This window comes from Aulonocara sp. 'chitande type north' Nkhata Bay, linkage group LG16, assembly GCF_057382095.1.
Source record: "Aulonocara sp. 'chitande type north' Nkhata Bay isolate Kocher_YH1m ecotype deep benthic linkage group LG16, A_spYH_male_GT1.1, whole genome shotgun sequence".
NCBI lineage: Eukaryota > Metazoa > Chordata > Actinopteri > Cichliformes > Cichlidae > Aulonocara > Aulonocara sp. 'chitande type north' Nkhata Bay.
Genome location: NC_141359.1, coordinates 30,013,244 through 30,026,267, shown reverse-complemented (window position 1 = coordinate 30,026,267; position 13,024 = coordinate 30,013,244). Strand labels below are relative to the sequence as shown.

Below are 13,024 nucleotides of genomic sequence, written 5' to 3'. Positions count from 1 at the left end.
CATTTTGATTGATGATTCCATGTGGGTGGCAGCCTGTAGATTAAAACCTCTAGTAGACAACACACACACACACACACACACACACACACACACACACACACACACACACACACACACACGCACACACAGTCGACTCACATTTATTATTTGGAGGCATACTGTAAGCCATAACTATCATTCACTGTCTTACTGTAATGCCGTTCTGCCGTTACTGTCTCATCTCTACATTTAATACACTATCGAACAAACGTGTGGGTACGTATAGATGAAAGAAGACCAACTCAGTACTTTGCTAAATGAATATAATTTATTCAAGTGACCTCACAATTACAACTATACTTTTATAGACACTGCATGAATAAATAAATAAATAGCTGTAATTTCACTGTCAACAAACATCATTTTCAGTGCTGCATTTAAAGGTAAACTAATTTGTTCCTATGCTTTTTTCTTTTTTTTCCTGGTATATACATTTATCACACAAAAATACAGCGTCATTGTTATTTACGACATAGAGCCAAAAACGTGTCAGTCCACCAGCTGACGTTGATTCTTTTCTGCGTGTGCGTTCCGGTTTGTGGATGAACCCTGGAAACTACACACTCATCTGTTGAGGAGAACATTTACATTCACATTTAAGTCCAATGAGATTGCCTGACACTTTGCATAGCATCAGACCAGACCGCCCTGTTTGAAGCTGAAGCTGATTTATCATCGATCCCAAAACTGGTTCAGGTCAGATCAGGATCTAGTAGGTCCTACTATACCTCAGCTGATATGGCTGCACAAGGGGATCAAGTCCCCTTTGCTCTCTGTAGACTAACTTCAAGGCCATTCTGACATCTTAAAGGATGAAGGCTGGTGTTATTCTAGATCTTTTACATTGCGACCTAATTGCCTAAAAAGGCAAAAATCATAAATAATATGATTGTAACAAGTTTTGCCACTGAAGACGAAACCTTAGCTTTCCTACCCCCAAAACAAAACACCATACTTCTGGGATCAATAAGGATTATGTAAAAGGTTGAAAAAATTTGGGAAACAGCCAGTTAAAATCCTTAAACTTTCCAGATTAAAACGCCTGTTCAAGATCACCTACTGGTGCAAGTCCAGACAGCTTCCAGCACATCTGCTATTTTTTGTCACTCAGTAGCAGTCACATTCACTTGTACCTCTGCCAGTTATGCTTGATCTCCTCCGGTTTGCCAACACAGTAAAGCTTCAACTCCATTTATATTTTTGGAAAGTGCTCACATCGTTTGAGGTCATGTTTTTTCAGATGCCAGTAGAGCAGTAGGACTCCACAATGGTAGTCTCACCCTTCTTGTCGTACTCATGAGCTGATGTTGCTCCTTCATGGTTTGAACCTACAAACCTCGATCAGTTTGAAGCAGATGTTGAGGTTTGTGCACAATTTTGAGGTCTGTGATAAAATCTCACAGAGCAAGTGGTCATAGCAGGACTATCAGAAAGCAATGCAAAAATAGCAGCAGCACAAGAAGCTATCTGAGAAGGTGATCTTGAGGGAAAAATGTAAACCAGGTATAACTCGCTGAACTTTTTGAGGTCAGAGAGGACCAAAAGACCGACTAACACATTGTTGATTTCGGTCTCACTTGGTAATAATTGTTGACAAAAACATCTAGAATTTTACCAGCCTTATCCTTCAATGGAAAAATATTTCACACATGTCACCTTTTCAACATGTTCCTAAATCACTCATTTTTTACCACTGACGTTTGAATTAAGGCAAGTCCATAAGATTCAAAAAGACACCAACGAACCACAACGATGCTAAGAGGAGATAAACACAGTGAAGTCAACTGGACAACAGTAACACATAACAATGCCAAAAATCTTCTTAACTTGACAGATTTTTTTGTTTCTTTTGTTCTTTTTTCCACACAGGGCAGCAGTGTGTCTGGTAGTTTAAAACTGCCAGGCCCGTGACAATGTAAGGACTTAAACTGAACAATGTATGAGGGTGCTCAATCAAGTAACACTTCAACGTTCATCACTGCTAATATCGCAGTGTAACACACTCCTTACAAACCATAATTTTTGAACCTCTGTGCAGCATTAATCAAATGTCCTGAGGGCTGATCGACTTGGGGCCGGATCGATGATGACTGGTGCTACTAACACCATCCTGGAGGAACAATCATTTCCTGTCCCCACTAACCTGCTGTGGCTGGCCAGTCAATACAGCTTTAGGATGAGAAAACAAACTATCATAGGCGCGCGCGCGCACACACACACACACACACACACACACACACACACACACACACACACACACACACACACACACACACACACACATATTTCAAAATGGCTTCTGTGAGTTCATGTTAAAAATAAAAATCACTGAAGTGTTCTTGATTACTTTCAAAGTTCACTGTCGCGTCTTGCATTGAGATTTATTTCCAGGCTGCTATTAGGTTCCAGTCATTTATAAAATCTGTTTGCAAAATGAACATCATGTGCTTTTACTGGTGTCAGTGTTACCATTCCAGCTGTAAATGAATGGTAGTTTAAAGATGTATTCCCATTGTATGTTTGACAAAAACAACAATAGCAAATTGATTTTCATAATGCATTGAAATGAAGGGAAGACAATGGCTGCCTGGAAAGTACAAAGGGAAAGAAAGGTCACGGGGTGGCGTGTAATAAAGTCAGAGCTCCTGTCTAATTACTCTGATTCATGATGATTCAGCAGCACACAATTTAGGTTCAGTGCAGAACTTTAGTGTCAGTAGCAGGAAGCTTATGATCATTCTTTATGTCTCCCTGTGACCATCAAACTTTATTTTAGAATAAATACTGGATCAAATGACTACATCACCGAGCTCAGAACCACTCTTTTGTGCTCCAGACTATTGTTGTCGTTTTACTCACTGTTTTAGTTTTCTGATTTCACTATCACCATCTCATCAGCTCACATTAAAGAGATTGGGTTAAATTACAATAAAGTTGTAACTTTAGGGACTCGTCAGTACTGACAAGAATAGCAAAGATCAAAACAGAGCTGAGCAGAAGCTTCATTAATCTCATGGACAGGTACTTTCGGTGGCTCCCTTAGTTCCACCACAGAGGATGTATCCGCATATTTTATTTGGCATGGATTTTTACAGTGGACACCCTTCCTGACGACACCCTGCCATTTATCCGGGTAGGGACTTGGGTCAAAATAGTGGGAGTACACTAGCTTGTGACCTCCTGAGGCTGGCTTTGTGTCTCCTCCCAGTTATGAACTGGTGATCTTTCGGGTGTAAGGCGAGCGTGTTAACCACAACACCACTGAGCCACCCATTGCATTCAAATGAATGATAATTTTGCCCTGTATCTATAAAACACCCCCACAATGAATTCTTCTTATGCTGTCACTCATTGATCTCTTTTGTTTAGTGTAATCTTGTCAATACAACAAAGATGGTAGTTAGCTTGCTAAGTGTTGGCAGTGAATGAAAAAAATGTTTTTATGGAACGCTGTTTGGGATTTTGCTGATTTAGTCAGTATCTTCTATTTGGTAAAGTCAGGGTTTGGTTATATAATTATGGACTTCAGCAAGAAGATTAAATCGAGCTGAAAACAGAACATAAAACTTGCAAACATCTACTGGTCTTCAGGTTTAAACAAGACATGGTAAAAATGAAATTTAGTAAAATGTATCTAGCTGTACAACGTGGGTCCTAAAAATATTATTGCTCTATCAATAACGTTGTTCTACATGAAACTCAAAGTATGATAAAAGCTTAGTTGTCAGGTGCATGTAAACGAACTTATGTATATTATGCTTTAAATGATGACTTGTAGATGTGGACACAGTTTCTTGGTTAGATATTGCACTATTTTCATGATCCACAACAAATCCTTGTAGACTTGCTCATATAGGCCTGCTGTACATCCATCCAAAGTTCCTCCGATCACTATAGCAGCACTTAAATGAAAATGGTTGAAGTTTCACAGAGTCGTGATAAGAAAACACAAGAATGAGTGTGGCATGATTCGCACAGATGATTGAGTCCGTTTGCTGTTTCTAGGCAAGGAATCTCAAAAAGAAGGAGGCACCATATTGCCGTCAGAAACTTTTGGAGTCACTTGAAAGCCACAGCAGATGCTTTGTTGATTTGGCTCCCAGTGTGGCAGTAGTAATTTTCCTGAAGAATATTGATGCCTCTTTTGACTGTTCCTTCTTCTTTACATTCCTTGGTTCTAGTTTACTTTGTGCCTTAAATGTCTAATCTTCATTGTGAAAAGCCTCTGGACTAGATGCCCCATCATCACTGAGGACCTCCGTGTTGGTAAAGGTCCCAGCAAGTGAGGCACCCAAGACCTGCCTGACAGGAGCCATCTCTGAAAGAATTATGTTATCATGGTTGCTTACCAGTGTTGCCTTGTCCATTATCTCCTTGCTGTGCTTGGAAACAACAGCATCCAGGAAGTCGTACTTATGTGACAGCATACCACTTTCAAATAGATACTTTGTCAGGTAAGAAAAAAACACATTGGCCAAGAAGGATGCCGCCATGGACACAGACTTGAAGGGGAACCTCTGCTGGACAAAGTGCTCTACATCTCCAGTGAGGTGATGGACCTTCTCCTGGGTCACCCAGCCGGGGTAATAGATGAATGGAGGTAGTTTGAGGTAGGGCTCCCCTCCACCAATGCGCAGCAGAAGACCAAAGATATAACCAGCCACAGAACCATAGGTGTTGGTGCCCTTAACGAACAGTACACTGAGAAGTTGGGGGAATATGATGACATAGACCAGATCAGAGCTCAGGTACCACAGGCCGTATACTGATCCTGTTAACAATGCCATGGCAGTGGCCAGAGCTCCAAACACAAAGATGGTGAGGCGCATCACCCAAACAATCTCCCGATCTGAGGCCTGTAAGGGAGATGAAAGGGATAAAAGAGTAAAGACAGAAACATAACAACTGGAGGGGAATAGGGTGTTAACTTAAATGAAAGTCAGTTCAGATAAAAGATTAGAGCCTACAGCTAAAGTAGTGTCTGTGTGAGGTTGCACTTAGATACGAAAGCGCTTGGAGATGTAGGTTCTGTTTGAAATTATTCACTCGTTTTCTTCTCCATACTCTTATTATTCAGGGAAACTGGATGTTGAGAAAAGGTGAGCTCAGTGGTACAACAGAACAACACTGTAGGGCACTATTTGGTCTTAAAAAAAACAGGTCTTATCGAGTGATTAATCCAATTGTATTCATTTTTTTCCCTCCAATCATAATTAATATGTTCAAAGGAACATATTAATTATGGAAACCAGAAGAGAGGTACAAATCTGTGTCTGCGGCCACTTTTACAACACAACCGAGGTTAGGGTTTGCATTTCAACCAGTGGTGTGGGGGATCTTGGAAAAAAAGCAAGCATATGATTAGCAATTGTTTCATTTTTCATTTTTTAGAATGACAATGCTCCCAAATACACAGTTAGTGCAATAAAAGGATGCCTAAATATATTTTTTCCTACCAAAATATAAAGAAAAGCAGGTTGACTTAAGACTTTTGCACAGTATTAGCATGCACAGTAATTTTCACAATTCTGAAAATTAATGTCTGTTACAAATGTGATGGGAATGAATAGCAGGAAATCTCAGTGGGACCAATTTAGCAGATTGTCTAACCATCTAACATTATCTAACAAATAATTATAACACAAACAACTTACAAAGATTTCCATCTCGAGGTTTCGGGTATTAAGCAAATTCGATAAAGTGCACATTTAATTTCTGCTGTAGGCTCTTGTTTGGTTGTATTTTTCGTATGAAAATAAAGTTGATTTATTGATAGGCTGACTGATGTTTGGAACCACTTGCTGAAATTGTGCAGACGTACGTGTATGCTAGGAATATTGCTCTTACCGACTGCCGAAACGCCAGCTGATAAATGTTCCTGGCAAACATGGAGCTGGCTGAGAGTATGGATGAGTCTGCTGATGACATGACCGCAGCTGACACAGCCCCCAGACCAAAGAAGGAGATGTACGGTGGGCAGAGGTGCTGAAGCACTATAGGAAGGATCATGTCAGACTCATCCTTATCCTTTGGAGGGAGGGAACCATATGTAGTTTGGTTCCAGTCTGAATCAGGACATGAGAAACAGATAAAAACTGATAATTGTAAACAATGCAAATTTCACAGCTTATTATTACGGCTCTTATGAAACATTTAGCCAACCAGTCAATCTTTGCACTCAACTGTCAAGATTATCTATGTGTTAAATTAGAAAAACAGTCATTAGCATTTGTCTTAATTATTGGTTAGAACAAAAAACAGAAAGAAAGTGCCTTGCATGAGGTAGTAACACAACGTAACTAAAGCTGAACAAACTGTACCTGGCCCACATTCGCATTTTAAGATTAGTAGCATTACTTTTCCAGCCACCCTGCAGAAAATTAAGTGTACGGATTTCTTTATTACAATTTTTGATCCCTTAGCTTTTCAGACAAAAAAAGTTAATGCTCTCAGTGGATACACATGCTTTAAAGCTGAGAAACAAAAGGCCTTAATGTGCCCAGGTGCCTTAATAGCAGCACAGATTCAATCTGCTGTTGGTCAAAACACAATAAACCAAGCCACAGTAATAATAGTACGAATTAAACTGGATACTGACTGAAAACTAGACCCCAGTTCAACATAGATGAGGGTAATATACTGGTTTGTTAATGATCCGTGGAAGCATATGAGTCAGTATTAAATAATTATGGACATTATGTAGATTAACTGCATTTAACTGTTGTCGATTAATCATTGATAATGGTTAACATCATAAGGGAGCCAATAGTTCTGACAGGCTATGTTGAACTTATTAGATACAAAAGTATGCATGGACGCTGGCTGTACTGATACCCTCATCTTTGTTAAGCCAACATTCAGACGACTATGGTTTATATATATATGTCTTTCTCTACCCATCCCCAGATATTCATAGGCAGTGGTTGATTAGTGCCAGTTCTACAAGTAACGGCTTCAGATGGACCAGATTAATTAGCTCCTCTTCAGTTGTAATATTCACTAAATTGCCATGGTCTGATGGCTCTCTCTCCTCTGCACGTCGTGACAGCATCCGTCTGCTGTTTACCCTCCAGACACTGTATACATCTGCATTTACACATCTGAAAAAAGAAAAGGGCTGCTGGGGTGTAAACAACCCCATGAAGCCAGGGTGCTCTCTTTGATCACACTTTCCCGTTTGAATAAAGGATGTGGTTCTTGGATGTTTCGATTGTCTTGTGATGTTTCATTTACTGCTTAATCACTGTGCATGTCTGTGCGTGTGCACATCCGTCTTGGATTAGTCTCTGATTAGCGTGTGTTTGCCTAAAAAGTCTGATTTAACAGCTGCAATCCAGACATAACAGCGTGTGTGCATATAAAGCACCAGTGGCACTGTATAGTGATTCATACTTCTACCTGTCTTTGTTGTCCTTGTAAATCTGGATGCAAATGACAGCTAGCTCCATTACTGCTTAAAGAAAGGATTATATATACTACGCTTGGGTACACTGTTTAAAAAGAACTGTTTCTGCACACTCATCTAATTCAGTTTATTAAAATATTATGGGACCCCATTTTAGCTTTAAGAATAATAATGTCTGATGCACCTGTGGGTGCATATTTGTGTTTGTGTCTCTGTGTGTATTATTACCAGTGGAAGCCCCTATAGCTCCTATGAGGACAGAGGGGACAGCCATGACCAAGCAACCGAAGGCAGCAAGGAATGAAAGGACCTGGGCGTAGGTAGCTGAAGAAGCAGAAAGAACCCGTTGAAAATAGACCTGCCAGGGAATCCCCCCCAACATCTAGAAACAGAAACACCAAACCAATGCATTAAAATCAGCAGTCTGAAAAGAATACTGTGAATCTCTTTGTTTCTAGTAAAGATATCCATTTCAGTACTAAGAAACCGTTAAATGCTATGTGCCACAAATGGGTCTCTTAAACATGATGCTTTCATTTTGACTTCAGTGAAAGTGTGTCTGCAATTGACTTTAGAGTTGTATACTGTCTCTCGGTGAAACTTCAGATAAAAGTTATGGCTTACAAGCAAAAAGAAGTTGTCCGCCCAGAGCCAATTGTCTTCAGGCTCAATCTTCCCGAGCCAAGGAGATTGATAGATTGTTTTCTTGGCTGTAACACCGATGTCTGACACGGCAGGATTGGACAGAGCAAAAGGCACACTGATCCACTGAAAGGAGAAGAAAATCATAATGCAACATTGATACAATAAAACGTAAATATGGAATTATTGTATTTTTATACCATTTCAAAATCTGGTTGTTGAAATCAAGTTCTACTCTACCCTGTGTTGTTGATACAAAAGATGTTTTTATCAATTTCATGTTTTGATATGATTCTGTGTGTATAAATTTAGATCTTTTTTTAAAGTTATGTTACTTAAAAAGTTACTTAAAAATCTTCTAGAACTGATAGAAGATTTGGTTTAAATATTGGCTAAAATCGTTAGAGCTGCTGGTTGAGTAGCTCCCAAACTCACCAAACCCAGAAAGATACAGAAGAGCTGGACCACATCTGTGTATGCAACAGAGTAAAGTCCTCCAACAAGTGTGTAGAAGATGGCTATCAGTGCTGAGATCACCACAGACATGTTGATATTTATATCCACTATCACACTGAGAGTCGCACCTGCATGGAAATATAACCAGAAGAAGAAAAAAAATATTCACTAAAATCTGGGTAACCTGATGTTTCACTCACAATGAGTTTGGGCATACAATGCAGTATACTGTAAAGCATAGATTAGATTTAAAGTGGTGAGATTCATGATCTCATCCATTGGGATGCCTACCCAAAGCGGACAAAATGGCTGCAGACCAGAAGATTTCTCCCATGAGTGCAGGGATGAACAGCAGACCACCCATCCTTTTTCCATATAGCTGCTGGAAGGGATCTAGCATGGTCACATATCCACGTGATCGCATGGGTTTGGCAAAGAAAAGCCCCCCTGAGTGATGTCAGATGTTGAGGTAATGCAGACAAAAAGCACGAGAGAAGCATTTTAGAAAGTTGTACAGTACTACTAACTTAACGTAAAGTGTGCTGATGCTGTATAATAACCTTAATGAATAGACCAAATTCTATATGCTTCAGCAACACAGCTTAAATTTACATTTACTTTAATATCAGTCTAATAGCACAAAGATCAGTCTTCCTACACCTAAATATCATATCAATATGAATTTAATGTAAAGGAATTTCTGTCTTAAAAGTAGGAAAGCATATTAATTTATAGGCAAAAAGTACATTACTACATTAAAACTACATTACATTACCTACATTACATTACCTTTCCCTTTTTAATCTCGCTATAAGCAGATATATTTATCCAAGTTTTTCTAGGTTTCCTACCTAGTACAAGGCTGAGAGCATAACCAAAGGGTGCCTGTGCCCAGGCCAGGCCGAAGCCTGGGAGGTAGACATATTCTGCTGTTCCATTAATGTAGCCCCCTCCCACCCAAGTGGCTGAAAAAGAAGAAGAAAACTTATTTGTAAATTAACAAATCAAAAGAAAATATACATTTCAAGTTTTCCGAACTGCATGAGTATAATGGTGTAAACTGTGATGGGAATTTCTACTTCTGCCCGCTGCGCAATCTGTGCGTAAAAGACGGAGCGGAAGACCCTAGTCAATGGAAAGTTTATTTATTTTTTTGTCCTTTTGGACCTCACATGGTATGAAAATTGGACAAAATGCGCACGTGGCTGCCGTCGAACAGACACCAAGAAATACAGATTTAAAGACTCACCGGTCATCGTAAATCCACCAACGAACAAGCCGATGTCCCTTCCCCCAACCATGATATTCTCGCTCCGATCTAAGCCATCGCCAACTCCAGAGTTCTTATTCTTCCACGCAGCCCAGATCCCCACAAACAGAATCAGGACATAGAAGAGCACGATAGCCACGAGACCCTCGACGTGAATGGTCATCTTCCTTTTCTCCGCTTCCCCGCCGAGATCAAGTGCTGCTGCGCGCGGACTGGATACTCATGGAGAAAACTTGGAAGAAACAAAGGAAAAAACCCTTTAATGATACATTTGTGGTTTGTCAGAAATAATAAAAACACACAATCCCAACCCACAGAAACACATTTTAAGGAGTGCAGACAAACTGTAACTGCAACTACATGGAACTTCATTTCAAAAGCTATCAATTTAATCAACCTGAAAACAATAATGTGTGACAAATACATTTCTTAAAAGAAACGAAACAGAAGCATTTTATCACCGGATGTAATACTGGCTAAGTCCAAGTGATGCCAGGCGCTTCCAACGCCGTTAGAAATTACAAAGTATTTCAAATTTCTTTTTCAGGTTTTCTGCGCACATGCACGCTTACTGCAAATATTCAGCTGTTACAGTTTTAATGCTCCTTGTTAACCGAAGTTATATTGGCCTGAACAACTAATTATTTTCCCCAATAATAATAATAATAATAATAATAATAATAATAATAATAATAATAATAATAATTATATATATATATATATATATATATATATTTTTTTTTTTTTTAACCAAATGTCAAAGTTAAAATTAGTAAACGTGAAAGTGTAACAAGTAATACATTTATATATACTCGCCAATTATAGTTTAAACTCCTCGGGTTAAACTATATTTTAGATAAAATGACCGATTTGCAAATTCCTGCTCGGAAATACTGCGACCATGAATCTTACCGTATCCAGCAGGGACTTCAGCTTGTTTCACTAAATCAACAGATCGGAATCAGAAACGACGCAAACTCGATCCAGTGGTATCAGTCCAAGAGTGCGCACATTATTAGTGTTACTTTAGTTAGTTCTTTACAACAGCTGAACGTGTTTTAAACGCGTTATCCGCCCTCATTTACAGATATTCCTTTCGGTCACTTGACTTAAGTAGAAAAAACAACGTATTTACAACTTTACGCTTTCAAAGATTTGCACCCACATTTGCATGTTTCTGGTAACTCTATTGTGCGCAAAAGTCGGGCACTCCTTTGTAATGGCGATGCATTGGGAAAAAAATTCGGTCCGTTTTCCAACAGATTCATAAAAACAGCTGCATTGATGAGGTTCGTGCTCAAACTCAAACCTGAGGTTCCCCGTTGCGCTGACACCATGGCGCCAAGAGGCCGGTGTTGAATTATTGAGCTCTCTTTAAATCGATTGTCAATGCAGTAAAATGCAATTACATTCGGCAACCACATATCATTTTAGTAAAGTCATTACAAAATATAATTTTCTTACCTTTGCTTTGGAAAAACGGGTCTAAATAGATCACAACAGCTGGGACTCCAAAAGTAGATTCAAAAAGTGTAAGAGACAAATTATATTTGTGATATATTGCGCTGCCAGTCTGTAATCCTCCTGGACGACCAAACACCATTCAACTATGTTGTTTTTTAAATCACAAATGCTGGTCGGCAGCAGAGAGGGAGACGGACCGAGCGAGGGAGGGAGAGAGGCTGGAGGTGGGTGGAGGGGTGGAGATGAATGGGAGTGGTGGGTTTATTGGGTGCTGTCAGGGTGGGTAGATGGTGGATAAATGTCTTCCAGGGCAGGACGAAAATAGCACCTAATAGAGAATGGCATGACGCACAACCTCTGCGGAAAAGCTTTCCAATATCATAATATCATATTGGCAATAGATGAAACCTTTACTTTGCCAGGTTACATTTCAGGCCTGATTTATGATCTTGCGCAGGTCCTCGCTCGCTGATGATTAAGGCAAGGCGCCTTTACTGCAAAGGCTTGCTGTATGGCGGTGATGTTGAGAATGTGAGCCACGCACACAGGATTAATTTCCACTTTATAAGTCCGCATTACACATTCAACTCTGACGCCTTTTCGTCCAAAAACATCAATCTACTCGCAAGTTCGTGCGTTTGATCAATATGATGTTGAAGTAAACTTTTAGACATTTGGAAGCAGCACAGTTACAGTATTTTATTATATCGCCTTCCTGCACTACTATCTATTACTGTTAAAGATCTATGAAGGAACCCAGTTCCGCTGTCCATGGTGCTGAACTAACATTTCGTATTTCTAGGTGGTTTAAATCATATTTAAACCGCCCCCTTTAAAAAAAGTATTTGCTTTGGTGAGTACTTCTCTGAGATGTTTAATTTCAAAAAATGATGTTGTTGAAGCTGAGCTCAACATGTGCACGTGAAAGCAGCAGTACAGCAGGGAAAGCCTGTATTGCACATCCATCAAGAAAGGCTTTCACTGATGCAAGAAGTGCTTTAAATTTGTAATTTTTTAACGAGGGAGGAAATAAAGTTACCTGTTTAACAAAATAAAATAAGTTTGATCTGATATAAATTCAAAACAGAGTTTTTATATATCTTGCACATGCCCAGGATCCTAATATTACCATACAGTTTAGCTCATTGAAATCTTTGGCAACAAATCTTTGGCCCAACTCAATGTACAGTTCATGTTTTAACCTGTGATTTCAAAGCAAATAATTCCTATAGATATACGATTTATCCCTTCTTCTGGAGCAGTTCAACAAGGTTTAATGTAAATAATCTTATAGTTTTATGGCATTAAATAGATTTTTTCCGTTAACTCATAATGTAATTTATCTAATTGATGTAAATGATGACAACGACTTGCTGAAATAAGATAAGTCACTTCCTTGAATCGTGACATGTCCTCTCATTTAGTGCCTGTGTGGCTCTTTTATACAGTCATTGGTCTGACAGCCTGCCAGAAAGAGGGCAGCTCTAATTGGAGGGTTTTCCAACTAATAAGCCTCAGAAAGATGTCCACAGTGTTACATGTCAGTAGGCAGACAGCCAGAAAAGCTCCGCAAGGTGGTAATAATTCCACATATATGGCTAATGACTCACAATATGTCAGAGCCATTCAAACAAAAAAAAAAGGTGCTCAGATGTAGCGATGCAACTGGTGTCCTATGCAGTACACCAAACAAGGCAGACTAAATAAATACAAGCAGCTCTTCAAAAATGGTTTGGGATGCCTTTTCA

General features: G+C 39.3%; 1 protein-coding gene across 1 annotated transcript; it reads right to left on the bottom strand.

The window, feature by feature from the left end:
- Positions 1-294: 294 nt before the first annotated feature.
- On the bottom strand, positions 295-12,960 carry LOC147311799 (high-affinity choline transporter 1-like). Its single transcript, XM_086267753.1, has 9 exons — positions 11,277-12,960; positions 9,792-10,044; positions 9,394-9,507; positions 8,834-8,989; positions 8,522-8,670; positions 8,069-8,212; positions 7,673-7,826; positions 5,887-6,104; positions 295-4,895 (listed from the first exon to the last, which is right to left on the bottom strand). Exons 2-9 carry the CDS (start codon positions 9,973-9,975, stop codon positions 4,242-4,244), a joined length of 1,773 nt encoding a protein of 590 aa, XP_086123879.1. The 5' UTR covers positions 9,976-10,044; positions 11,277-12,960; the 3' UTR covers positions 295-4,241.
- Between the last annotated feature and the right edge of the window lie 64 nt (positions 12,961-13,024).

Excerpts from the sequence above, each read along its gene's own strand:
- LOC147311799 (XM_086267753.1), bottom strand. The coding sequence starts at position 9,975 with ATGACCATTCACGTCGAGGGTCTCGTGGCTATCGTGCTCTTCTATGTC. Across the intron at positions 8,671-8,833 it reads AGCCATTTTGTCCGCTTTGG|GTGCGACTCTCAGTGTGATA; the intron begins GTAGGCATCCCA and ends ATTTCCATGCAG. Across the intron at positions 8,213-8,521 it reads TCTGTATCTTTCTGGGTTTG|TGGATCAGTGTGCCTTTTGC; the intron begins GTGAGTTTGGGA and ends TTCTCCTTTCAG.